At 48.4% G+C, this 26,994-nt stretch overlaps 1 protein-coding gene across 5 annotated transcripts in view; it reads right to left on the bottom strand.

The window, feature by feature from the left end:
- Window positions 1-26,994, bottom strand: part of GPLD1 (glycosylphosphatidylinositol specific phospholipase D1) — a 63,827-nt gene that overhangs the window by 5,899 nt on the left and 30,934 nt on the right. For 2 of the 5 annotated variants that reach the window (XM_029943428.1, XM_029943433.1), the window contains 14 exons: window positions 24,977-25,084; window positions 24,746-24,773; window positions 24,493-24,632; window positions 16,588-16,653; window positions 14,721-14,844; window positions 12,443-12,582; window positions 9,679-9,865; window positions 7,393-7,503; window positions 6,223-6,297; window positions 5,973-6,129; window positions 5,406-5,547; window positions 4,694-4,799; window positions 4,515-4,608; window positions 10-132 (listed from right to left, as the gene is read on the bottom strand). In XM_029943428.1, coding sequence (XP_029799288.1) covers window positions 10-132; window positions 4,515-4,608; window positions 4,694-4,799; window positions 5,406-5,547; window positions 5,973-6,129; window positions 6,223-6,297; window positions 7,393-7,503; window positions 9,679-9,865; window positions 12,443-12,582; window positions 14,721-14,844; window positions 16,588-16,653; window positions 24,493-24,632; window positions 24,746-24,773; window positions 24,977-25,084 — 1,601 coding nt within the window. The remainder of the gene's footprint in view (window positions 1-9; window positions 133-4,514; window positions 4,609-4,693; window positions 4,800-5,405; window positions 5,548-5,972; window positions 6,130-6,222; window positions 6,298-7,392; window positions 7,504-9,678; window positions 9,866-12,442; window positions 12,583-14,720; window positions 14,845-16,587; window positions 16,654-24,492; window positions 24,633-24,745; window positions 24,774-24,976; window positions 25,085-26,994) is intronic. The other 3 variants (XM_029943429.1, XM_029943430.1, XM_029943431.1) reach the window with 3 other exon arrangements.

Raw genomic sequence — 26,994 nt, 5'->3', positions numbered from 1 at the left:
GAACAATACCGAGCTGGTTCTGCTTCGAGAGGGATGCACGCCTGAGTCCACGTCTGCCGCTTGTTCTGGGCCTCAACACACATCCGTCCTGCAGGCGCCAGCTCTCTCTCAGAGAAGTGACCACAACGTCACCTTGTGGGCAGAGATCAGAAGAGCCTGAATGTGGCTGCCCATCTAGACTCCATTCTGCAACCCAGATTTTAGAAGACACCTGTTTTGATAGGACTGATTCGGGAGTCTACTTCTCAAATGGCTCCAAGTGCAGAGGGGGAGGGGGGGAAGCAGCGATTATCACTTCCAAAACTTACTCTTCATCATAGTCTATTAGAACACCTAACCATTTTATCACAATGTTGCTTTCAATTCTCAGAAATTAAAAAGGAAGGGCTCAAAACTTGTGGGAAGCTGCAAAGATTCAGCTGCTCAGCCATTTACTAACCAGTAATGTCACTCCCCTGGGGAGTTACAAAAATAGGCAGGGGAGCGCCACTCCCTGTCAGGAGAAGCCAGAAAAACAAAGATCAATCGCCTACAGGCAGGGTGGTATCAGCCCTTCACGTGCTGTGCTAAAAACTTTTGTTTCCTTCTTTACTCCAGCTTTGACCCTGTTTCCTAGCAACCAACCCTGTCAGTTTCTCACCCTAAACACTATATAGGTGTGGGTTTTTCTTCTTTTGAGAGTGTGAGGGAGTATGAGAGAGTGTGAGTGTGTGAATAAAGGAGGCTTGATCAGAAAACGTTTGTCTTGCTTCCACTCTCTGCTCCCTGCCCCCCAATTCTCTCTCCCTCTCTCTGGAACCCGCAAGGATTTACCGCCCCACTGGCCGGGGTGGGACATGACAAGTGGCACCCGAACGTGTGGCTGAGTGAGGGGACATGACAAAAAATCAATTAGCAAGCCGTGAAGACATGGAAGAAACGATGTGTGTAATGCGTACTGTGTATAATGTGTAAAGAAGCCAATCCGAAAAGGCTGCGTACTAAGATTCCAACCAAATGCCATTCCAAAGAAGGCAAACCTCTGGAGAGGTAGAAAGATCACTGGTTGGGGGCTATGAGGGAGGGATGACGAAGAGGTGAGCATAGAAGTATTTACGACAGTGAAACTATAATGCTGGATACGGGTCCTACGTTTGTCCAAGCCCGTGGGGCATCCAGCACGAAAAGTGAGTTGTGCTGTAAACCACAGCCTGGGTTATAACGGTGGGTCCGTGCAGCTCCATCAGGTATAACGGACGCCCGGCCGGGGGCGGAAGACGTGAGGGCCGGCAGCTCGTGGGTGGGGGCAGGAGGGGACGTGGGAATCTCCGTGCTTTCCACGCGGTGGTGTAAACCTAAAACTGCTCTGAAAACGTCTCTAGAGGATTCAGATACTTTACATTTTAGGCCATTCCGAATCCCTCATTTCTGACAGATGGTAACTAGAATTTCTAAGGATCTTTTCATAATGTGTATATTATATACACCTGAAACATTTTTCAATAAAATAAAATTTTACCTCATTTTCTGGTTGATGCAAATTAAACAGTGGCTTACAAAACACAGTTTAGGCAAGAGGAAAAAAGAAACCAAGGTTATGTTTTAGTATTTCTGTATCTGTTATTTGAGTAACAAAAGTAACCCAACAGACCCTTGGTTTTGTTTGTTCGTTTGTTTTAAAGGCATAGATCAGGGTCAGGGGTGAGAGTGTTTTTTTAAACACACGCATTTTAATTACTTCTCAAGAGTAAGTTCACTTACTATGACAGCAGTTGGACCCCCTCGTGAGCCACAGGAAAGGGGACCCCGCCTTGCAGTGTAGCTGACACGTGCAGCTCATAAACTATGAATCCTGTTACTTTCCATTGCTGACTTTCAGGATTACCATGAAACAGTCAAAACTAGGAGTGTCAAACTTGCGAATGCCAAGATTTTTTAGACCGCATTCATTATAAGAGGTGTGGAAAACACCCCCCAAAAAGTATAGAGAAGTTGTATAACATATTTCTTTCTGGAGATTGATACCTATACACATTTTAAACAAAATGTAGATTGTTATGGATTATGAAATTTTCTACCCATTTAAGCCATTTCTAACTTACTCTTGCTATTAACCCTGCAGTTCTGAGTACTTTCCTAGAGCAAATTCTTAGAGACGGTCCATACAGCGTCCAAGGGAATGAGTATCTGTAAGGCTCTTGCCATGTGGCCAAACCTTTCTAGAAGGGCTGTATCGGTTCACATCTCAGCGGCACTGTGTGGCTGCCCACCTCCTCTCGGCCCCGCCGTCCAGGAGTATTATCATTTTCAATACTGAAAACCCCTCATCGTTCATCAACACAAAATATCTAAGTTGTTCAGTGTGGCCCAGGGAGAAAGGGACGGGCCTGACAGGGCCAAGCTCCAGACCACCGGCATCTGGGGAGTACGTCCAGTTGTTCCAAGTTCGGGGACTCTGGACCACAGAGCCGTGACTCCCAAACTCCTGCGAAGCCCTCCCGTGAACCCGCGGGAGCTGCGGCACATGTCCCAACCCCTTGACGGTAACACAGTGACGCCCTCCGCCGTCCACATGGACCTGTTGGAGGCAGTTCCTGGCTTTAACACAAGGTCCCTACAGTCGTATGTGACATCTCTGCCAAACTGGGATTTTCGGGGCTATAATAAAGCACAGGTACCATGAGAGAATCTGTAGGGATTAAAAATGAGGGTGATCGTGTCTAATCTGATTCCAGGTTTGAGAAGCAGTACGGTACCCAAAAGGGGCCAAGTTCTGAGGACATAGATACAGTGTGTGCCACACAGGCAGCCACACGGGGCCCCGAGCTTGGCTTAATGCCCTCCAGTCCCCAGCCTGAAATTCTGAATGATTTCTAACAAAGGGCTCTACATTTTCATCTTGTTCCAGGACCCACAAATCATGTGGGTGAAATACAAGGGGCCCCTAGGTGGCTCTGTCAGTTAAGCGCCTGACTCTTGATTTTAGGTCAGGTCATAATCTCATGGTTCAAAGGTTTGAGCCCTGGGCTGAGCTCTGTACTGACTGTGTGGAGCCTGCTTGGGATTCTCCTCTCCCTTCTCTCCACTCGCTCTCTGCCCCTTCTCCCCGCACTCACATGTACTGTCTCTCAAAATAAGTAATAAAACCTTTAAAAAATAGGAAAATCTGAACAAGATTCAACTGGTGGATTACATCACTGTCAGTACGCTGGTTGTGACCTTGTTGCCGTCTGCAAGTTCACCTTGGTGAAAACTGGATAAAACGTAATGTGGATCTCCCTGTGTTATTTCTTGTCACCGCATGCAGATGTAAAATGGTCTCAAAAAGGTTAATTTGTACATAAGACTTACATAATATAGACATATAAATTAACCTTTTTATAGTTAATGTAGTATTTTGTAATAGGCAATTACTAAGACAGTAAGAATATTAAAACAAAGTTTAGAAAGTTGTAATCACAGCATTCCAGTAGAAAGAGAAGTGAGGCAAATAAAATCACTCATGTGTGTTGCAGGAGTTTGGAAATCACTACCGAGACTGTAAAAAAGGGGTGGGGAACAGGGAAGAACAAGTCTTCCAAAGCCAAGTCAGCAAGTTCCTGGTGTTACAGTGCTGTGTCCTCGATCGTGCAATGAAAGATCTAATCATTCTTTTGCCCAACCCACTCTGCTTATTACTCTAATATTGTATGAAACAAGTCTCCCTGAAAAATAGTTTGACAGTCATAAGATCCTCTAGTCTAGAAACTCCACCTCCAGAAACCTATTTTAAAACTGCTCAGAAAGGCTAAGTTTTCTGTACACAGATATTCAATAAGACCCTATTCATAATAGTGAAAAATTGGAAACATTCTCAATTTCCAACAATAAGGATGATGTTAGTAACTGTTGGCACGTGCACATGGAAAAAAAGTGACAGGTATCGAAAACCACATTTTAGCAGAATCATAGTAACGTGAGAACATGCACAAGATATAGAATTAAAAAATCAGGTGTGAAAATGTATGTGTAATACACACACACACACACACACACAGTATGAACTTAAGCTTTTAAGTGTCTGGGGGTGATGTCTATATACAGCTTTGTATTTTCACAGATTTCTACAATAAACATGATTCAATTTGATCATCTTGAAGCCTATTTAAAACTCTTCCCCTATAAAGTAAATAAAATAATGGTTTATGAACAAATGTCCTAAGAGCGGACCTAGTCCTAGTGAACGGATGTATAGAATTTTCTGAACTCCCCTCTCATCCAAGCTCAGTGGGACAACAGCTTTAAAAGCACATTAGGTCACTCTTGCAGGGGATTTTCATCAAATCTTTGAGGTGGACATTATAATTTGTATTTGCAGATGATGCTAATGTTCGGGGAGATTAAGTAACTTCCCCGTTACGCAGCTTGCTGTGAATGAGAAAAGGAAATCCTCAAAATCAGGTCTGTCTGCCTCGACTTCACAACTCTCCCCGACGGGACACGGTGCAGGAGCCACGTGTGAAACAAGCGGCCACGTTCCGTGGCGCGTGACCTACCGCGCGTCGGGGCTCCAACCAGCAGCACCTGCTTCCAGGTCCCGTTCACCATCACGTGACCACTGGACAAGGAAGTGCCCAGCTTCCCCATCGCCTGTGAAACGCAAGCAGTCAGCATCCTACTGAGTCAGAAAGGCCCCCGCGGCGCCCCCTGTCCTGGGGCCCAGCGGCCGGCGCACCTTGTCTCCGGAAATGGTAAACTGGCTGCGGCGATCCGGCGGGAAGTAGCCGTACACCCGTCCGAGGCCCTGCTGCTCATCCTGCGAGCGGAACGAGTGGCCCAGGCTGGAAGGAAGCAGACGGGGTTTAGCTGCCGGGGCCCAGGTCCAGGTCCGAGCAGAGAGAAGCCCCCTCCCCCCGTCCCGGCCCCGCTCTCCGGGATCCTCACCATGAGGGCAGCGGGGGCTCTCAGAGTGAACCCCGTGTTAAGCTCTCCAGATTCAGCCTCCCAGCGGACAGCAGGTACCGGGAGGTCTACGGTCTCGGCTGAATGGTGTTTCCCCAAAATTCGCATGTTGGAGTCCTAACCCCAGCACCTCCGATTATGTATATTTGGAGAGAGGGTCTTTAAAGAGGTAGTTATGTTACAATGAGGTCATTAGGATGCACCCCCAGTCAAATCCGACTGGTGTCCTTATAAGAACAGAGACACCAGGGATGTGCACAGAAAAGATGTCAAAGGAGGAAGGAGAGGTGCTCTCTGCAAACCAAGGAGAGCCCTCAACCGTGCCAATACCTTGACCTTGGATTTCCAGTCTCCTGATCGGTGAGAAAATTACTCCCTGCACCTTAAGCTGCCCCGCCCGATATCTCTCTATCACCCCCCTCCCCCGCACGGCCCCCACAGCAGCCGCCGGTGCTCAGGGGCCGGGCCCCAGAGCCAGCGCTCACCCGCTGCTGTTCTTCCAGGCGGGGCTCCCGACCAGCAGCAGGGCCCTGCCGTCCACGCGGAGCCCGTGCAGGGAGAAGCCGAGCCAGGAGAAGTCCTCCTCGCCCCTCACCCTCCAGTCGGCAGCCTCCACGTCCAGCTTCCCTACAGGAGACCACAGTACCTTTCACCTCACGTGGGAGGGGTGCGCCGAGTTGTTGCCGGAGCTCGTATGGACCCCCGAGCTGTCCGCAGGGCCCCCCCACCATCAGAAATGGGTCCCCCACTCCACACGAGAAGGAAATTTCCAGAGCTCACTTCTGCAGGACACAGGATGCAACAGGCCCCAGAAACCTTCGGGCTGCCTGCGTTTACACAGACCCTGCCAACAACCCGCTGGCCCCCTGGGTCTGGGCCTAGAAGCGGGGTCCCTTTTTGTCCATCCTGTGACTCTGTCCATCCCACCAGCCCACAGAAGATTGCGGCGAACTGATGGTGGCACAAGGGAGAAAGGACAGGAGCCCACATCTGTGAGGACGGACTAGAGCAGGGAGGCCTCCGCCCGTTCCCTGTCCCCAAACAGCCGTTACCTTCGCAGCTCCTGTCGGGGCTGGAGTGAAACGCAGCCACCATGCCCTTCTGCCTCCCTCCTCCTGGGGCGAAGGGGGAGCCCGTCACCAGATCGGGCGCGCCGTCTCCATTCACATCCGCAGCCAAGAGCGTCCAGCCCAGGTTACAGTAGGTGTCCTGTAGGGGAGACCCGGGAAGCGCGTCGCCCAGAGGCCACCGGCAGGTGCTGCCAGCCCAGCTCGCTGCCCCCTGGGAAGGCAGCAGGCATACCTGGCAGGAGATGGTGACGTTGGGTCGAGAAGACATTCCTCCTTGTTGGGAACCAAAGTAGACGTACACAGCACCCTAGGCAGAGGCAAGGCGGGAAGTTGGGTGACCAGCCCAGAACCCCGGAGAAGAGGGGAGACGGGAGTGGTGGTAAAACAAATCACATGGGTCCCTACTGTCAGGGGCCCAGTGAGGGACACAAACCTGCCCCGGTCATTCGCTGCTGGGCTGAGATGGTTTCGAGGTCACTTCCATCTGACTGTTGGAGCCCCCAGGGTGGACACAGTCCCCCGTCTCCCCCCCAATTCGAGGCCAGCTCGGTTTCCGGCTCCCCGCCCAGTCTAGTCCTCTGGACGTGACCCACGTGTGGGTGACGCACACGTGTCTTCAGACACACACGCTGTACCACTTCCTGTCCTCCCTCTAACTTGCCAGTCTCTATCCTCATTCGTTCTAGAAGCATCTATGCTCCACCACAGGCCAAGCACGGAGGAACCACATAAATAACACTCTGTCCGCCGCTGGTAAGTGGCATGGAAGGTACTACAATAGGGACACGGGTCGTGTGAGGGTGGGAGGTGTCGCCCGCACCGGGGTGTGGAGGACAGGGGCTCTCTCAGGCCACCTCTAAAAGAAAAAGGGGAGAAAGGACTTTACAGGGGGAGGGAGCTGCCTGAACCAAGCCCTCGAGTGCAGGGGCCTGTGGGCCCAGGAGTAGAGAGGGAGGAGGTGGGGGTGGGGGGCAGAGGCTGGCACCTGCCGGTTAGGGGTACACATGGACGAGAGCCCTGCTCCAGGCCCCCGGATCTGGGCGGTTCTGAGCAGGAGCAGGAAGATCCGGGGGCCACCACTCTGCTGTGATGCTGGCAGCTCCGGATCGGCTGGAATCTCCATTACCCCCACCCCCGCCACTGCCACTCAGCATCTGGGGGGGGCGGGTCAGAGGAGCGATTTCTGGTGGAACTGACGCCAGACTGAGGCCAGCGAGGCAGGAACTGGGCACCACCTGGTAACCCGTGGTTATGTCAAGGACCCCAACCAGGGGACCCGAGATGGTCTCCCCACAAACGCTGTGGCCGGCACGCTTGGCTGTCTGCTCCCTGCAGAGGCTCTCTCCAGCCCGGCCCCCAGCCCCAGCCTCCTGGCTCCCCCCACCCCCAGCAGCAGCCTTACTTTGTAGGTGAGCTTCTCGGAGCCCACAGATGGGGCTCCCACGGCCAGGTCAGGCACCCCGTCTTTGTCAAAGTCCAGCACAGCCAAGGCCGAGCCGAACCGACCTGAGGGCTAAAGAGACATGAGTGACCCCCGAGGCCGAGCCGAGACCTTCAGCAGCACACTGGACTCTGGGGGACCCCTGCCCAGGAGCCCGGGACCAAAACAGCAGGCAGCAGCCATGATGCTCCCAAGAGCCCCCAGCTGGGCGGCTCAGCGCTGAAGGTATCCCTAGCATGTTATCTGCTTCGAGGGGATGCTGAGGTGCCAGGGAGAGGAGGGTCCGTCCCCACAAGTTTGAGAGTTAGCAAACAGTCAAGTGGACACCCTGCCCCACGTTAAGGGCCTGCTTCCCCTTAGGAAGTATCCAGAATGATGATCATATACACTAGCAACACCAGCCAACAGCTGGTGAGCACTTGGGATGTTCTAGAACCACGCAATGGCCACAGCAGCCACAAGCTAAACGTGGCTTACAGTTAAAGTGGGTCACACCAAGCACATTAAGAATTCAGCTCCTCAGAGGCACCAGCTGCCTGGCAGCTTCTCAAGAGCCAATGCACTCAGCAGCCCTCCGATCGGACCGCAGAGCCACAGGACATTTGCACCACTGCAGAAAGTTCTGGACAACATTGCTGAGCACCCCGTTCTAACCACCTTCCATGGACCAGGGCAGGCACGTTTATTACCCACACGTTCACGGTTTACAGATGGAAAACCCAGCCCGTCCAGGGACAGTTTTCTTCCAAAGTAGATCTCTTCCACGTGTCTTATCACCCCCTCTCTAGAACCAGCCTCAACCCACCGGCAACTCCCGTGGTTCTCCCATTCTTACACAGCTTCAAGAACAATGAGCAGTCTTGCACAGTGCCTGTTTGCCACACACACACAGCCTGGGCCACGCATCAATTATGTATTGGCTCACAGAGCGGCACCTGCATGCACTGGTGTCTCGGGAGCCTGCCCCTGCCTGCAGGGTGGGGACCTGATAAACCAGAAACGACTGCTCCGGGACACCGCGTGCCAGACCAGCCACTTAAGGGCACCTGCCAGGTGACGCCAGGTGCGTCCATCCCCGCCCACCGCAGGGGCAAGCCCTCCTGCCGGCAGACCCCGCGTTCCTAGCCACACGCTGGCACACACTGGGGACGCCCCAGCCTGACTCTCGTCCTCCAGACAAGGCTCACTGCAGACCCAGGCCAGAGAGTCGGATTCCCATCCCGATCGCTGCATCTCTCTGGCCGTCTTCCTCCTCCCCGGAGGTCACTGGGAGACGAGGGCACAGAGCTGCGTCCCTCCATGTCCCAGGTGTCAGACACTTCATCACCCATGGGCAGCGGCCGCCTCTCTCATTCCCCGTCTGCAGGAGCCCAAAGGGTTGGGCTCTGCCCGACAGGCTGACACGGGAATGGTCTCATGAACAAGGGAGGACAAACAGCAATGGGCAGACTTATTTCAGAACTTTCTCGTGGGGTGTCAGAAGGTTCCGGAAAATGCTGTCCCTCTAGGACTGTGTAACCTTGCACACTGGCCAGCCGACATCAGAGGAAGGCTCAGATACAGGCCCCCTGCCGTCAGGTCGGGTCATAAACCCAGTACTTTTCATTCAGAGACGAGACCAGCATCTGACCCAAAGTCCAGGCCGCAGCTCCCACACTAGTGTCCCAGCGGCCCAGCCACGTACAGCTCTTGTGAGAACTAATGCTGGTCACGTGCCCCAGGAACCTTCCAGGCTCCTGGTGCTCCCACTGGGATCAATGCGGACTCCGTGCAGAACATCTGTACAGACCCCGTGGGACTTTTCTGGTGACGAATAACCGCTTAAAGACAAGGAATGAGGGGCGCCTGGGCGGCTCAGTCTGTTGGGCATCCGACTTCAGCTCAGATCATGATGTCATAGTCTATGGGTTCAAGCTCTGCACCGGGCTCTGTGGGGACAGCTCAGAGCCTGGAGCCTGCTTTGGATTCTGTGTCTCCCTCGCTCTCTGCCCTGCCCCCATTAGCACTCGGTTCCTCTCTCTCTCTGCCCCTACCCTGCTCGAGCACTATCTCTCGCTCTCAAAAATAAAAGCAAATATTTTTAAAAAAAGAAAAAGGAAAATGGAAAAGTGCTTCCCAAGCATTGGCCACCAGCTGAGTGTTACTGTGGTCATTCTTGTGACCGGCTGTTCACTCGGAGACACAGCGGAGAAAGATAGGCAGTGGCTTACGGACCCCAAGAGGAAAAACCGGAGATGGGCACCTCACCTCGAAGCCCTCCAGGATCACGTGGGCCTCCTTGTCAAGATCCAGGTCGATGGGGGGCAGGCCCAGGTCGTTGCCGTAGAGGAGGTACACGCGCCCGACCTGGATGTGGCCAGGGCGGCTGTAGCCCGGGGCACCCACCACCAGGTCGCCGTGCCCGTCCTGGTTGAGGTCAGCCGAGGCCATCGCCCTGTGGGGAAGAGGAGAGGACCCCCGCAGTGTCCGCTGAACGCTGTGGGTAAGACGGTCTCCTGCGCCCTTCCTCCCTGGAATCCAACCTTGAACTTCCCCTTGTTGACTTCTTCACCCTGCGTGACTGCAGGGAGAATTCACTCCTGAGTTTATGTTGTTTGTGTGCTTGGGTCTTGCTCTCCTCTTGGAGGGGAGCACAACAACAACACTGAACCCACCAAGGCCTCTGGGTGTTTCTGGCCCTTGTGCCCCGAGTGGGTTAAAAGTACCTTCATGAAACATCAGGTCCTTGACGCAAAACCCAGAACCGCTGTGCACACCCTGGGCCCGCCTGGGAGCAGAGAGGAACTCCGCACCGGCCAGCGGCACAGGCTGCTTTCTGACCGAGCAAGAAACGGACGGACAGAACAGAGCCTGGGATAAACGTGTGTAAGTAAGCTAGTTCCGCCGTGGCTGCACTGGGTGCTGTGCGCTCTGAGAAATGCTAACTCTTTAACGTAGTCAGTGCATTTTTTTTTTCAGGCTTATTCATTTTTGAGAGAGATCATGACCTGGCCTGAAATCAAGAGCCGGACGCTTAGCCAACTGAACCCGCCAGGCGCCCTTCATGGGCGTTTCCCAATGAGACTCTATGACGGAGCAGCTCTGAGTGGACAAACCGAGCGAAGCCTCAAGGGCCTTTGCCAGGGCAGCTAGAAAGGCCAGAAATCATTTGTTTCTTCTCGTTCTTACAGCCACATAGGAATAAATGGCAGAACAGAGCAAGAAAAGTAGTTTCCAAAGGGCTGACACCTGGTGACAGGACAGGCAGGCACCAGGGAGACTGGTTCCCTGTGCTTCTGAGGCTGGTGCAGGGAGAGACCTCTGTCTTCACTGCTGCACCCCCTCCCCCACAGCCCCTGCTCCCACACACGCCCCCCATGTGACAGCAAGCCCAGCAGGAGGCCGCCTTTGACTCTAGGGAAGGCGGCCAAGGAGAGCCACTAAGTACTGAATGGCCAGTAAACAGCATTCCCCTCCCATGCCTGCGCTGGGCCTGAGTGCCCGGAAAAGAAGGGCTGTCTGTAAATTGCTCCAATGGAAACAATGTCACCTGGATTTGAGAAATGTGGTTTAAAAAAGAGGTGTCCCCAAAACCTCCAAAAAAACAGCCACTTCTATATTCTTGGGCTCGGTTTCAGCTGATTATTAAAATCAGAGGAATCCCCAACATTGTACTTATACAATTATTGTGGTGTCCCAGGCTTTCGTCCTAGCAAGTTAGGTAGGATATTCCCATCACTGGATTAGCCATCTGTTCATATGTTTCTGATGTCGTTAGAGTTCCAAACGTCTGTGACATCAGGTCTTTAAGAACATTGAAGCTTTGCAAATATCCTGTAACACTTTACTGTTGTAATTATTCAGTTAAGTGAAAGCTCCTTGTATTTAAATACATTTTCACCAATTTTAAGGAGATAGTGGTTACTGGGGTTTAAAATTTTTTTTAAATGTCTATCATTTTGAGAGAGAGAGGGAGAGACAGAGTGTGAGTAGGGGAGGGGCAGAAAGAGAGAGACACACACAAATCCAAAGCAGTTTCCAGGCTCCAAGCTGTCAGCACAGAGCCTGACGCAGGGCTTGAATCCACAAACTGTGAGATCATGACCTGAACCAAAGTTGGAGGCTCAACCGACTGAGCCACCCAGGCAACCCAAGTGGTTAAGTTATTAGAAAGATAAAGCTTTCAAAACTGCACTGAAATACCACCTCATACCGGTTAGAGTGGCTAAAATGAACAAATCAGGAGACAATAGATGCTGGCGAGGGTGTGGAGAGACGGGCACCCTCCTACACTGTTGGTGGGGAATGTAAACTGGTGCAGCCGCTCTGGAAAACAGTGTGGAGGTTTCTCAAAAAGCTATCCATAGAACTCCCCTATGACCCAGCAATAGCACTGCTGGGAATCTACCCAAAGGATAAAGAAGTGCTGATGCATAGGGGCACGTGTACCCCAATGTTCATAGCAGGTAGCGCTGTCAACAATAGCCAAATCAGGGAAAGGACCTAAATGTCCATCACCTGATGAGTGGATCAAGAAGATGCGGTATATATACACGATGGAGTACTACATGGCAATGAGAAAGAATGACATATGGCCATTTGTAGGAAAGTGGATGGACCTCGAGGGTGTCATGCTAAGCGAAATAAGTCAGGCAGAGAAGGACAGATACCATATGTTTGCACTCACAAGTGTAACAGGAGAAACTTAACAGAGGACCATGGGGGAGGGGAAGGGGGAAAACGAGTTAAGGAGAGAGAGGGAGGCAAATCATGAGAGACTCAAATATGGAGAGAACAAACTGAGGGCTGAAGGGGGAGGGGGGAAATGGGAGGGTGGGCCTGGAGGAGGGCACTTGTGGGGAAGAGCACTGGTTGTTATAGGGAAACCAACTTGACAATAAACTAGAAGAAAAAAAAGAGATGAAGCTAAATTAATACTTCTGCTGATGAAGAATTGGCTGGAATACGAGGGGCTGCCAGGTCCTGTCTGACATCTGCTAAGGACTCAGGAACAGGAGCAACGTCTACCTACCACCCGAGTCTCGCGTAGGGAGACGACAGGAAGTAAGATGCCAGGGGGCTGGAGACGTGCTTCAGCGACTGCTGAGAGCCGCCTGTGAACATGGTCCGTATGTTCCTCTCCAGAGCCTGGTACATGAAAGTAAGGGGCTCCTGGAAGACAGAAGTATTACAGGCAGTTGAAGACACATGCCATAGTCAACAGAACTATTACTTCTTGTCAAAGGTATCAGGCTGTGAAAAGGGAGTCAGCTGTGACAAGCGCTAAAAGAAATAAAGCGTTGATTCCATCACTAGCTAAGATCACGTGGATGGGCAGTCAGGCAGGGCATCACTACCCCCTGTGTGCACTGTTCAGCCTGGAGCTCACACCAGCGGGCAAGGAGGGGGCCTCACCTGAACCGGTCAGGATGGTCTGTGCTTTGTGTGGGCCTGAGGAACAGAATGAAATGAAGCTAATGGACTAAAAGAGCTTAAAAGTTCATTCAGTGTAGAACTGATTATGTGTGCATGTGTGCACGTGTGTGCATGCATGTGCATGGGCATGTCTGTGTGTGTGCATGTCTGTGTCTGTGTGTCTTTATTTTTCCCCCAAAAGAACCAGACCACCACCAAGATGCCACAAGCACCCTCCAAACCGCGGCCAGTGCAGGCACGTCAGGCACGGGAGCTCAGCGGCAGAGCAGGGACGTAAGACGAGGTCCCCAGCATGGGGACGCTCACTTGTCCTTACTGCGCTCACACAGACCCGAGTGGCCCCGAGTGACCTGGCCGCATACTAGATCCTTCCAAGTCCAGCAGATACAACTCTAAATCCACCCACAGGCGTCATGAGACCACATGCGAATTCCGAGGGCTGCCGCGGACGCAGTGGCATCGACCAGAGCAGGGGAGAGCCCCAGGCAGCCAGGCCCCAGAGGAGAGCCCGCCAAGGGCCCTGCAGCAAAGCGCTGTGCCTCCCGGTTTCCCCTCCAGCCCCCTGGCAGGCTGCGCACACACACCCATCCTAACACCCAGCTCTGCCTTGCTTTTCCATCCGGGAAGCATTTAATCGGCGCCTGCTGTGTGCCAGGCACCACGACAGGCCTCAGGAACATAAAGCCCGTCTCCTATAGGACTTGCCTTTTCACGAAAGAGACAGATCCGAGTAACTAGGACAAGATGGAGAGGCCCGGGACTGAGGGTCCCAGGTCAGAACTGGCTGCGGAATGCGCGAGCCCAGTGCAAACCGAAAGCACGGAGCCCCCAGTTCAATAGCTAATAGGAATCTTAACCAGGTTAAAATCCTAACTCAGGTAAGGGGCCCTCCTCAGGGCGGCTACAGGCCCCCCCATGTTGGCACTGGCTGCACACCCACAGAGCAGACGCGCCCAGGCCCCTGCCCAACCCCCAGAGGCACCGTTTAGATGATGTCACGTGAACCCTTCTGCCAACGTTAAGAGCTCTCTCACAGTACAGCGCTTTCCCAAACTTCTCCAAGAACCTCGTGTCCCTTGTCTTGTTTTCCAGGCCAAGTCTACTCACACCTCCAAATACCCACAAACTTTCCCAACCCACTGCCAGAGATACATGCTCACTGATGAAACACTATCTCCTATTCACAGCCTAAGTCAAATGCCACCTCCACCATGCAGCCTTCTCTGATTGACAGCCGAGATGGAAGTTTTGTCTCACAGGCAGAGCATTCCCCACGCGCGTGTTGTTTGTTGCATACCACTTACGTACAATCATCTGTGTCCGTATCACACCAAGCAGACAGCTATTCTCAAGGTCACAGTCCACTTCCCTTTCGTCTTACATGCCCAGTTGAGTGTCGGACACTTAACTTTTTTAAATTATTAATTTTTGAGAGACCAAGAAAGACCAAGCATGAGCAGGGCAGAGAGAGGGAGACAGAGAATCCAAAGCAGGCTCCAGGCTCCGAGCTGTCAGCACAAAGCCCAACACAGAGCGAGAACCAGCGGACTTCAAGATCATGATCTGAGCCAAAGTTGGAAGATTAACCAACTGAGCCACCCAGGTGCCCAAGTGTCTGACACTTAAAAGATGATCGCACAGATGGATTTCATACGCAGCGTCTGTCGGGCCACCTTGGGCTCCATGAGACTTGCCAAAGGCCACAAGATCCAGACTCACATCTTAGGAGAAAACCAGATTTGGAGGCCAAGGGTATTTGCTGACCTGCATGACACAGGATGCTCAGTGAACAATGGAAAAGCCAGTGTGTCTGCAGGTCAAGATCACAGGGGGCAGCTCGCCTCCTCCCCCCACAAGAAGCAGAAAACTCTTACCGAGGTCCAGGAATCCACACGGAAGAACACTCCTCTTTCTGTATAGTTTATATTTTTTCCAGCCTCTTTAGTGAGGGATGCAGTCAAATTCCTATGGAAATCACTTTTCTCTGCTTTTGAGCTGCTGAAATGGAGAACAACATGGGACAGATTGAGAAGACAACAGGCCGACAAATGATGGACATGAAGTCAGGTCCATCACGGGTGAAAGACAACATCCTGCTATCTGGAAGGTGAAGGAGAAAGACCTTCACAGGACAGTCCACAGAATCTTAGTGGACACATTTCCAAGGTTTAAGAGCCAGTGCTTATTAACAAACAAAAAAAAACCCAAACAAACAAAAAAAAAACTGCTTGCTGGAGCCTCAAAATCTTAGGGCATAAATTGCTTCCAGATTACTTTAAAAAAAAAAAAGGCATTTCAGTATTTCACACAAATGGTCAAGAAATAGTTGGTAGGTGGAGCGCCTGGGTGGCTCTGTCAGTTAAGCATCTGACTTTGGCTCAGGTCAATCTCACGGGGAGTTCGAGCCCCCACTCGGGCTCTGTGACAATAGCTCGGAGCCTGGAGCGGCTTCAGATTCTGTGTCTCTGTCTCTCTCTGCCCCTCCCCCTACTCATGCTCTGTCTCTCTCAAAAATAAATATTTTTTTTTAAACTACTTAAAAAAGACCTAGTCGGTAGGTATTTAGGATGCTGGTATGCAGGCACCCTTATTTATCTTCAAAGACACACTAGAATGAATCGTACAATTAAAGTATGTTTTCAAAGTCATAGATTTTAAGAGACAACAAGCCAGATGGGCAGAGAAGCGGGGGAACAGGAATGAACGGAAGGGCCCGTGTACAGCACCAGAGGGTGAAGGGACTCTGACAACCTAGACACTACAAGCCCGAGCCAGAGGCGTTCAATTCAGTTACATTAGAAAAAAAAAAAAAAAAAAAGACGTAGCCAATTTAAATCAATTAAAGCGTCACCACTTCGCTGAGCCTCTCTGCACCTCTGCTGCCCTGAAGCTCTGTGCTCTCTCTTACCCCAGGGCCCTTCACTGCAAGGTCGTAGGAGTACCTCCCCCTAGCTCCCCCTGAACTGTCTATTGAAACGCCACTTCGGCACCAAGGGCTCTCCAGGGACCGGGTCAGGACACTTTGTGGTACCTCCCGGTCCTCGCTGACAGCGGAGAGGATTCATGAGTCCTGTTGAGCACATGTCCACCTGCCGGAGGCGCACCTGGGCGGGCAGGGAGGGTTTCCGTCCTGCTCACGCCGAGGCCTCACCGCCTAAGCCGGCTCCTGGCAGCCAGCGGAGGGGACATGCTCTTGCTTTTTTTTACTGAGATGCAGACTACGAATGCAGTTGTAAGAGCACGTGGTGGGGATGGGGGCCCGGGAGGGACACCCCCCCACCCCAGAACACACGTCAGGCCCTCTAGCCCTCTCCCTCAGGAGCGACCAGGGAATCTTCTCCTCACCTTGTCGCCTCGAGGACTACTTTTCAGGGTGAAATTTGGGTGAAGTTTAGGTAGACTACCAATGATAGTAATAATACCATTAACTACCATTTTTATTCTTCGGTGAGCAGCTCACTGATGTACTAAATGCTTCCCATCCATTCTTGCATGAAATCCAGGCCATGATTCTGGGAACATGGACATAGGTTTTTTTCTATTTTGCCAAAGGAGGAAATTCCACCTCAAAAAATTTAAGCAAACTGTTTGAAAATCACATGGCTGTAAGTGGGGGACCTGGACCTTGAACCTACGTATCTCCTGGTCCACACACCCCATGTTTTCAGGTCTACTGAGCACCCTTCCATGCGCTCTTTGTTTTGATGTCCTTGCTCTAAGAACAATTCGGGATCCACTTACCCCGGGGCGCTGGTCTGCTGGCCGCCACAGGCAATGAACAGAGGGTTCTCGGGCAGACTGCAGTCGCTGGGGAAACAGATGAATCAGGCATTCTCCTAGCACCTGCTTTCCAGGCACGTATTTTACTGGGAATCGGTGGGGTACCTAAAGCCACCCCAGAAGTCTTAGTCTAGAGGCATTGATGATGGAGCCAGACACACTAGAAGAACCGGGGCCTCCGTGGTGAGGCTGCATGAGCTGCCTGCAGGCAGCTCCTGGTGACACAGGCAGCCCCATGCCCCGCGCCCCGCTCACCCCATCTCAGCCGCCCTCCCCCCTCCCCTGCACCTGCCCCGCTCACCCCATCTCACATCACCCTCCCCCCTTCCCCTGCACCTGCCCCACTCACCCCATCTCACATCACCCTCTCCCCTTGTGTACCTGCCCCACTCACCCCATCTCAGTCGCCCTCCCCCCTTCCCATGCACCTGCCCCACCCACCCCATCTCAAGTTGCCCTCCTCTGCCCATGCACCTGTTCCGCTGCCCCACACTCCCATGAACCCTCTAGGAGTTGGAGACGAAAAGAAACAGATTCCCAACAGCCCGCCTCTCTGCCGATTATGCCCACATATGCCTGAATGGGTCTTACTTTCTCATTCCTTTAAAAACAAAGATTTGTAAACTGACACGGCCATTGAGACAATGTAAGAGGCGAACTTTCCCTCTCCCTCTAGAAGGAAGTACTAAGCAAGGGGTATTACATTACAAGTTTGTTCTTGGGGCACCTGGGTGGCTCAGTTGGTTGAGCGTCCAACATCACTTCAGGTCAGGATTTGAGGGTTTATAAGTCAAAGCCCCGCACTTGGCTCAGAGCCCATGTAGGATTCTCTGTCCACCTCTCTGCCCCTGCCCTGCTCACACTCTCTCAAAAATTAATATTTTTTTTAAAAGTCTGTTCTAGAGAAAGACCACGACAGTTTAGAGCCCATCCTATGGGGCAAGGACCAGTCACGGGACAAGGAATTCAGAAAATGAGGCGGGAAGAAGCTGAAGGCGAACTTCTAGTCAAAGTCCCCTCTCTTGGGGCCAGCTTCCAGCTTCAGATAAGCTTCTTCCTCAAATTCTCCGTTCTCCGATGCCAGGACTCAGATGGCGGCCTTGTAGCAAGAACACCACAGTCACACATCATCGGGGAATTATGCAGAGCTCTGGCTGGAAACAACTACCAGCCTTCCACTGTTTCTTTAGGAAAAAACACTAGGAGCTTAAAGCAACAAATTTGCTTTGGAAGACAATTATTGGTAAGCTGAGGAATGCTTATAATGGGACAGTGTACACATTGTTTCTTTCACTTATGAATTTGCGTCCCCTTTGGAGCCTCTCTCCAAATTTCCCATCAAGTTCCACAAATTCTGATGAATCTTCCTTTGTGTGTGTGAAGAGGCAATCAATTCACGGAACTTTCCGCCTTGATAAATTAGAATGGAAATCAAGAGACAAACCTGTTTCTTCTCAAATAGTTCTCCTAATTAGAGAGGAAGCTCTAGCCGTCCATAGTGACTTGGACAACCTTCCCAAAACAAACATCAAAACTGTTCTCCACTTGAGGATTATTACACACGGACTTTATAAAACAAGTAAGTGTTGGGGCATCTGATTGGCTCAGTCTGAAGAGCATGCAACTCTTGATTTTGGGTTTGTGAATTCACATCCCATGTTGGGTAGAAAGATCACATATAAATAAAATCTTTAGGGGCGCCTGGGTGGCTCAGTTGGTTAAGCATTCAACGTTGACTCAGGTCATGACCTCGTGGTCATGGATTTGAGGCCCACATCAGACTTGCTACTGTCAGTGCACAGTCTGCTTTAGATCCTCTGTCCCTCTCTCTCTGTCCCTCCCCTGCTTGCACGCTCTCAAAAATAAATAAAACTGAGCCTGGCTGGCTCAATTGGTTAAGTGTCAGACTCTTAATTTCAGCTCAGGTCATGATCTCATGGTTTGTGATTTTGAGCCCCAAGTCAGACTCTGTGCTGACAGCTCAGAGCCTGGAGCCTACTTCAAATTATGTCTCCCCTCCCCATTCACTTTCTCTCTCAAAAATATTTTTTAAAAATTTAATTTTTTCTGGGACTCCTGAATCATAGGTGTCCCAGAAGATGAAGAGAGAGAAAAAGGGGTAGAAGGGTTATATGAGTAAATCTTAGTGCAAAAGTTTCCTAACCTAGGGAAAGACACAGACATCAAAATTCAGGAAACACAGAGAACTCACATTAGATACCACAAAAACCAGTCATCAACAAAGCATATCATAGTCAAATTCACAAAAACAGGCAAAGAAAGAATCCTGAAAGCAGGAAGGGAAAAAAGTCCTTAACCTACAAGGGAAGACAGATCAGGTTCGCACAGACCTATCCATAGAAACTTGGCAGGCCAGAAAGGAGTGGTAGGATATATTCAATGTGCTGAATCCAAAAAATATGCAGCCAAGAATTCTTTACCCAGCAAGGCTGTTATTCAAAATAGAAGGAGAGATAAAAAGTTTTCCAGACAAACAAAAACTAAAGGAGTTCATGACCACTAAACCAGCCCTGCAAATAAATTTTAAGGAGACTCTCTGAGGGGAGAAAAGACAAAACAAAACAAAAAGGACCAATAGCAACAAAGACTAGAAAGGACCAGAGAACATCACCAGAAACTCCGACTCTACAGGCAACATAATGACAATAAATTCCTATCTTTCAGTACTCACTCTAAAGGTCAATGGACTAACCACTCCAATCAAAAGACGGTCCAATCTGTTATCATAAGGTAACAGAATGGATAAGAAAACAAGATCCATCAATATGCTGTTTACAAGAGACCCATTTTAGACATAAAGACACCTTCACATTGAATGTAAGGGGATGGAAAATCATTTATCATGCTAATATTCACAAAATAAATAAAGCCAGAGTAGCCATACTTATAGCAGACTATCTGGGTTTTAATATAAAGACCATAACAAGAGATGAAGAAGGGCATTATATCATAATTAAGGGGTCTATCAACCATGAATTTCTAACTATTGTAAACATTTATGCTGCAAACGTGAAAGCACCCAACTATACAAATCAATCACAAACATAAAGTCATTGATAATAATACCATTATAGAAGGGGACTTCAACAACCCACTTACAGCAATAGACAGATCACCTAAACAGAAAATCCACAAGGAAGTAACGGCTTTGAATGACACACTGGACCACATGGACTTAACAGATATATTCAGAGCATTTCACCCTAAAGCACCAGAATCCACATTCTTCTCGAGTGCACATGGAACATTCTCCAGAATAGATCACATGCTGGGACACAAATCAGCCCTCAAGAAGTACAAAAAGACCGAGATCATACTGTGCATATTTTCAGATCACAACACTATGAAACTCAGAATCAACCACAAGAAAAAATTTGGAAAGACAACAAATATGTGGACACTAAAAAACATCCTGCTAAAGAATGAATGGGATAGCCAAGAAGTTACAGAGGAAATTAAAAAGTACATGGAAGCCAATGAGAATGATAAAGCCACAGCCCCAAACCCCTGGGATGCAGCAAAGGTGGTCAAAAGAGGGAAGTATATAGCAATCCAGGCCTTCCTAAAGAAGGAAGAAAGGTCTCAGATACACAACATAACCTTACACCTTAAAGAACTGGAAAAATAACAGCAAATAAAACACAAAACAGCAGAAGATGGGAAATAATAAGGATTAGAGCAGAAATCAATGCTATCAAAATCAAAAAACAAACAAACAAAAAACAGTAGAACAGATCGAAACCCAAAGCTGGTTCTTTCAAAGAATTAACAAAATTGATAGACCCCTAGCCTGTTTGATCAAAAAGAAAATGGACCCAAATATAGAAAATCAAGAATAGAGAGATCACAACCAACACTGCAGAAATACAAACAATAAGAAGAGACTATTATGAGCAACTATATGTCAATAAAATGGGCAATCTGGAAAACATGGACAAATTCCTAGAAACTTATAAACTACCAAAACTGAAATATGAAGAAATAGAAAATTTAAACAGACCTATAACCAGTAAAGAAATTGAATTAGTAATCAAAGATATCCCAACAAACAAGAGTCCAGGGCCAGATGGCCTCCCAGGGGGATTCTACCAGACATTTAAAGAAGAGTTGACACCTATTCTTTTGAAGTGTTCCAAAAAATAGAAATGGAAGGAAAATTTACAAACTCGTTCTATTGACCCAGCATTACTTTGATTCCAAAACCAAAGATCCCACTAAAAAGGAGAACTATTTCCCTGATGAACATGGATGCAAAAATCCTCAACAAGATACTAGTTGACCAGATCCAACAATTAAAGAATTATTCACCACAACCAAGTGGGATTTATACCTAGGATGCAGGGCTGGTTCAATATCTGCAAAACAACCAATGTGATACATTACATCAATAAAAGAAACGACAAGAACCACATGATCTCAATCGATACAGAGAAAACATTTGACAAAACACAGCATCCTTTCTTGATAAAAACCCTCAAGAAAGTAGGGAATAAGGATCATACCCTAAGATCATAAAAGCCATATATTAAAGATACACTGCTAATATCATCCTCAATGGGAAAAAAACTGAGAAGTTCCTTCCTAAGGTCAGGAACAAGATGGGAATGTCCAGTCTCATCACGGTTATTCAACATATATTGGAAGTTCTAACCTCAGCAATCAGACAACACAAAAGGATAAAAGGCATCCAAATCAGCAAGGAAGAAGTCAAACTTTTACTCTTTGAAGACAACATGATACTCTATATGGAAAACCCATAAGATTCCACCAAAAAAACTGCTAGAACTAATCCATGAATTCAGCAAAGTCACAATATATGAAATCAATGCACATAAATCAGTTGCATTCCTACACACCAATAATGAAGCAACAGAAAGAGAAATTCAGGTATCTATTCCATTTACAATTATACCAAAACCCATAAAATACCTAGGAATAAACCTAACCAAAGAGGTGAAAAATCTATACACTGATAACTATAGGAAGCTTATGAAAGAAATTGAAGAAGATACAAAACACGGAAAAATATTCCATGCTCCGGGACTGGAAGAATATTGTTAAGATGTTGATATTACCCAAAGCAATCTACATATTCAATGCAATCCCTATCAAAATAACACCATCATTCTTCACAGAGCCATCCTAAAATTTGTATAGAACCACCAAAGACCCCAAAGAGCCAAAGATCCCAAAAACCAAAGGAGGAGGCACCACAGTCTCAGACTTAAAGATGTATTACAAAGCTGTAATCATCAAGTTAATATGACACTCAGATCAATGGAACAGAATAGAGAACCCAGAAATTGACCCACAAACATATGACCAACTCATCTTTGACAAAACAGGAAAAATATCCAATGGAATAAATACAGTCTTCAGCAAGTGGTGCTGGGAAAACTGGACAGCTACATGCAGAAAAATGAACCTGGACCACTTTCTTACACCATACACAAAAATAAACTCAAAATGGATGAAAGACCTAAGCATAAGACAGGAAGCCATAAAAATCCTGGAGGAAAAAGCAGGCAAAAACCTTTTTGACACTGGCCGCACCAACTTCTTAATTAACACGTTTCCAGAGACAAGGGAAACAAAAGCAAAAATGAATTATTGGGACCTCATCAAAATAAAAAGCTTCTGCACGGCAAAGGAAGCAATCAACAAAACTAAAAGGCAACCAATGGAAGGGGAGAAGATATTTGCAAACAACATATCAGATAAAGGGTTAGTATCCAAAGTCTATAAGGAACTTATCAATACCTCAAAAACAAATAATCCAGTGAAGAAATGGGCAAAAGACATGAATATCTTCTCCAAAGAAGAAGATATTTGCAAACAACATATCAGATAAAGGGTTAGTATCCAAAGTCTATAAGGAACTTATCAAGTTCAACACCTTAAAAACAAATAATCCAGTGAAGAAATGGGCAAAAGACATGAATAGACACTTCTCCAAAGAGGACATCCAGATGGCCAACTGACACATGAAAAAATACTCAGTATCACTCATCATCAGGGAAATACAAATCAAAACAACGAGATACCACCTCACACCTGTCAGAATGTCTAACATTAACAACTCAGGTAACAACAGATGCTGGTGAGGATGCGGAGAAAGAGGATCTCTTTTGTACAGCTGGTGGGAATGCAAACTGGTGCAGCCACTCTGGAGAACAGTATGGATGCTCCTCAAAAAATTAAAACTAGAACTATCCTATGACCCAGCAATTGCACTACTAGGTATTTATCCAAGGGATACAGGTGTGCTGTTTCAAAAGGGCACATGCACCCCAATGTTTATAGCAGAGCTATCGACAATAGCCAAAATATAGAAAGAGCTTAAATGTCCATCGATGGATGAATGCATAAAGAAGATGTGGTATATATACACAATGGACTATTACTCAGCAATCCAAAAGATGAAATCCTGCCATTTGTAACTATGTGGATGGAACTAGAGGGCATTATGCTAAGCGAAATTAAAGAAAACCAAGTATCATAGGACTTCCTCCTATGTGGAATTTAAGATACAAAACAGATAAACATAAGGGAAGGAAACCAAAAATAATTTAAAAACAAGGACGGGGACAAAACATAAGAGACACTTAAATACAGAGCACAGAGGGTTGCGGGAGGGGTTGTGGGTGGGGGGCTAGGCTACATGGGTAAGGGACAGTACGGAAGATGCTTGTTGGGATGAGCACTGGGTGTTATCCATGGGGGATGAAATCCTGGAATATACTCCTGAAATCATTCTTGCACTATATGCTAACTTGGGTGTAAATTTAAAATTTAATTAAAAAGAAATAATATCTTTAAAACAAACAAATGCAGAAAAAGAGAGGGAGACACAGAATCTGAAGCAGGCTCCAAGCTCTGAGCTGTCATCACTGGGTCCAACGAGGGGCTTGAACCCACGAACAGTGAGATCATGACCTGAGCAAAGTCAGACGCCTAACCCACGGAGCCCTCCAGGCGCCCCGAATACTAGCAAATGTTTTTAAGGGCAAAAGAATGGCATCCAGCATATAATATCCCAGAGCTACACACATGTGGGCCGCTCTGATTTATACCCTAGCCCTATCCTGCTTACCTGGGGAGGCCGCCATCTGGTACAGACCTGGCCTCAGACCTCTCCTCCCATGCCTCCTCTGCATGGGGTGCCGCCTGCAATGCCCCCTCAGTTGGGCAGTGCATGGGGGCTGCCCACCCAGCAGGGTGGTGGCAAGCCGGATCTGAGGGTTCCCTTGGCTCCCTTGTACAGCTGGGACCCTCCATGAGCCCCAAGGTCTACTGCGGCGGAAGTGGCTGGGCGACGCTGGCCCACATGCCCCTGGCCAGAGTCCCGGGTTAACCCTCATCCCGGATAGACAGGGCGGGAGCTGGCCCTCCAGGCGCTGTTCCCCGTGGACTGAATGTCAGACTCCCACAGAAGGCTGTGATTTACAAATGCATCCATCCGGGTCTCCTTTTACTCTGGAGGCGGGGGTCCGGGGCAGTGCCCTGTGAAAGCCCTTAACCCCGAGATGGCAGCGGGTGGAGAGGAGGCTCAAGGCGCCCTGGCTGCGGAACCTGTGCACAGCTCGGGTCCTCCCTGAAGAGGGGACGCGGCACAGGGGTGGGCATGGGCCCCTCCTATGGACCACAGTTCTGCAGGATCTACCTCTCTGTCCCTAAAGCTGGGGACAGCAGCTCATGCAACCAGATGGGAGTTCCTTTCTCTCCCTCCTTGGTTATGATAGGCTAGCACTTAACGCTTGTATTTGATCAGTTGAAAACCTGAGCAACAGCGGGGAAGAGTGGGGCAGGGCAGGAGGACCTTGCGCAAGTAGAGCCGCATCTCACCTGGTCCCGTTCTCTAACATGAAGGTCGTCAGACGGTAGATGTTCGTGGACCAATAGGCCATGTCATCCAGTCCCCCCAGGAAATATTCTTGAAATTGTTCCACCAAGAATGGGGACTTTCTGGAATACGTGGGATAAAGCTACAGCAGAGAAAAAGAAAGGTTATCAATAAGTGCTTTTCCTGGTGTGTTTGTGATGCTTTAAACTGAGATTCTGAAGAATTCATTGGAATACTGAAGAATGAACCCCTTACCTTGGAAACAGCTAGCATCTCACCATACCTGCAACACAAAAGAGAATTTTGCCTCTGAGTTGGGTTTGTATAAAGAAGCGAAGCAAATAGTGAAGAAAAAATTCTATCAACATGTAGCAACTATCAAATCCCATAAATCCAAAATCCAACTTGGGAAACTAAAACGTCAGACAGCGCCCTAAGGAAGTCACACTGAGATGGGCTGCGAGCCTTGCTCTGGGCGACACCTACGTTTCCAAGAACTGAAGGTATGTACAGTCAACAATCGCACTTTTGGTGATGACTTCTCGGCCATAGAGCTTCTTATAGATTTCCAGCAGGTCTTCGACAGGCACATACCTGAAAAAGGCATTAGAACAAAATAAGATTCTGAAGTTAAAGACGACATGAGAGGCAAAAGCAGCGACTTTGTTTTTTAGAAGACACTTTTTTCTGTGAGATTTTTTAAAATATAAGTTATTGTCACATTGACTTCCATACAACACCCAGTGCCCTCCTCCACACCCATCACCCATTTCCCCCTCTCCCCTACCCCACAATCCACCTTCAGTTTATTCTCTGTACTTGAGTCTCTTATTGCCTCCCTCCAACTATTTTTCTCCCTTTCCTTCCTCCATTGTCTTAAGTTTTTCAAGATCCACATGAGTGAAAACATATGATAGCTTTCCCTAACTGACTTATTTCACTCGGCATAATAGCCTCCAGTTCCATCCATGTTGCTGCAAATGGCCAGATTTCATTCTTTCTCATTGCCATGTAATACTCCATTGTATTATAAACCACATCTTCTTGATCCACTCATCAGGTGATGGACACTTAGGCTCTTTCCATAATTTGGCTATTATTGAATGCATAGCAGCTACTGTTTACTCCATTATTATTTTGTGCCAGGCATTATGCAAAGGGCTTTCCAGGAACTACTTAATCCTACCTATAAGCCCAAGTTTGTGGTATTGCTGCTTGACATTAGAGGAGCTAAAGCACAGAAAGTGAATTGATTTCCTCAAAGAGGCACAGCAAACAACTGGCCCCTTAATCCAATACTTATAGAAGTTCATTCAAAGACAGGACACTAACTCTAATATGTAAAAAGAATTAGTCTTGTGAATTCACAGTTTAAAAAGCAATAGATTTTTACTGTTTTAAGCGCCAAATTATTATTGAAAGTTGTTATTTTTAAAACACCAAAATTGAGGGTGCTTGGGTGATGAACTCACCCTTTGTGAGTTCAAGCCCCTCATTGGGCTCTGCATGGACAGCTCAGAGCCTGAAGCCTGCTTTGAATTCTGTGTCTCTCCCTCTCTCTGCCCCTCCCCCACTCACACTGTGTGTGTGTGTGTGTGTGTGTGTGTGTGTGTGTGTCTAAAATAAACAAACATTAAAAGTATTTATTTAAAAAACACCAGTAATGGCTCCTCACCCCAACATCCTGGCTTTAGAGTATGCACTGTAAGATGGTAAAAGGAATTCTAAGTCAGGGTTTTGATTCACAATACTCTTTATTTCAGTCAGAAGAGCAGCATACATTAGATTAATGCTGAATCATCTTCCGTTTTCATTTCTGAAGCCTTAGAATACACCAGATATAAATCATAACCAAATAAACCCCAATTTTAATATATTTATGAGAAAAAAATCTATGGAAAAATCCATCTTTTACTTTACAAGAGCACTAGAGTGGTCCTCCCAATAAAAATAGCTCCCGGCTGGAAAAATTACAAAAATATTTTTTTAGATGAATCACCAAGCTAGCAAGAAAGTGAAAATTTTTCAAAGGCCCAAAGCAAATGGACACTGGAAACTTGAAGAGGTAAGCAAGTGGGGTGGCCAGACTTTGCCCTGAGCTCTTGGAGATTTTTGAAGGCTGTGCAGGAGATGTGGGCTCACGCACAGAAACCTGCCAAAGCAGCCCATCTCGGAGAAGACTCTGAACTCATGGCTACCCTTCTGCACGAGAATTAGCTAGCAATAAGCCTTACCTATCAAGAAGGTCAGCAAAGAAAGTGACAATGGACAAAAGGGAAAAGATATAGCTCTCCCCCTAAAAGTGGTAACTACCCCCAGTCCCACAAATGTTCTGTCCTATTATTCGTGCTATCTCTGTAGTCAGAAAAACCTCAAGGGCTGAGGTAACTCAATGTGCTCCTAGGTTAACAGTGCCTCCCGGGAGCCTGCAGAAGTCAAGACAAACCGTCCCTGGGGAAATGCAACCCTAAGCCCAGCGGTGAGTAATGCAAGCACCATGGGAC

This window comes from Suricata suricatta, chromosome 7 (genome assembly GCF_006229205.1).
Source record: "Suricata suricatta isolate VVHF042 chromosome 7, meerkat_22Aug2017_6uvM2_HiC, whole genome shotgun sequence".
NCBI lineage: Eukaryota > Metazoa > Chordata > Mammalia > Carnivora > Herpestidae > Suricata > Suricata suricatta.
Note: the sequence above shows the minus strand (reverse complement) of the source record. Positions and strands in the feature narration are given on the sequence as shown.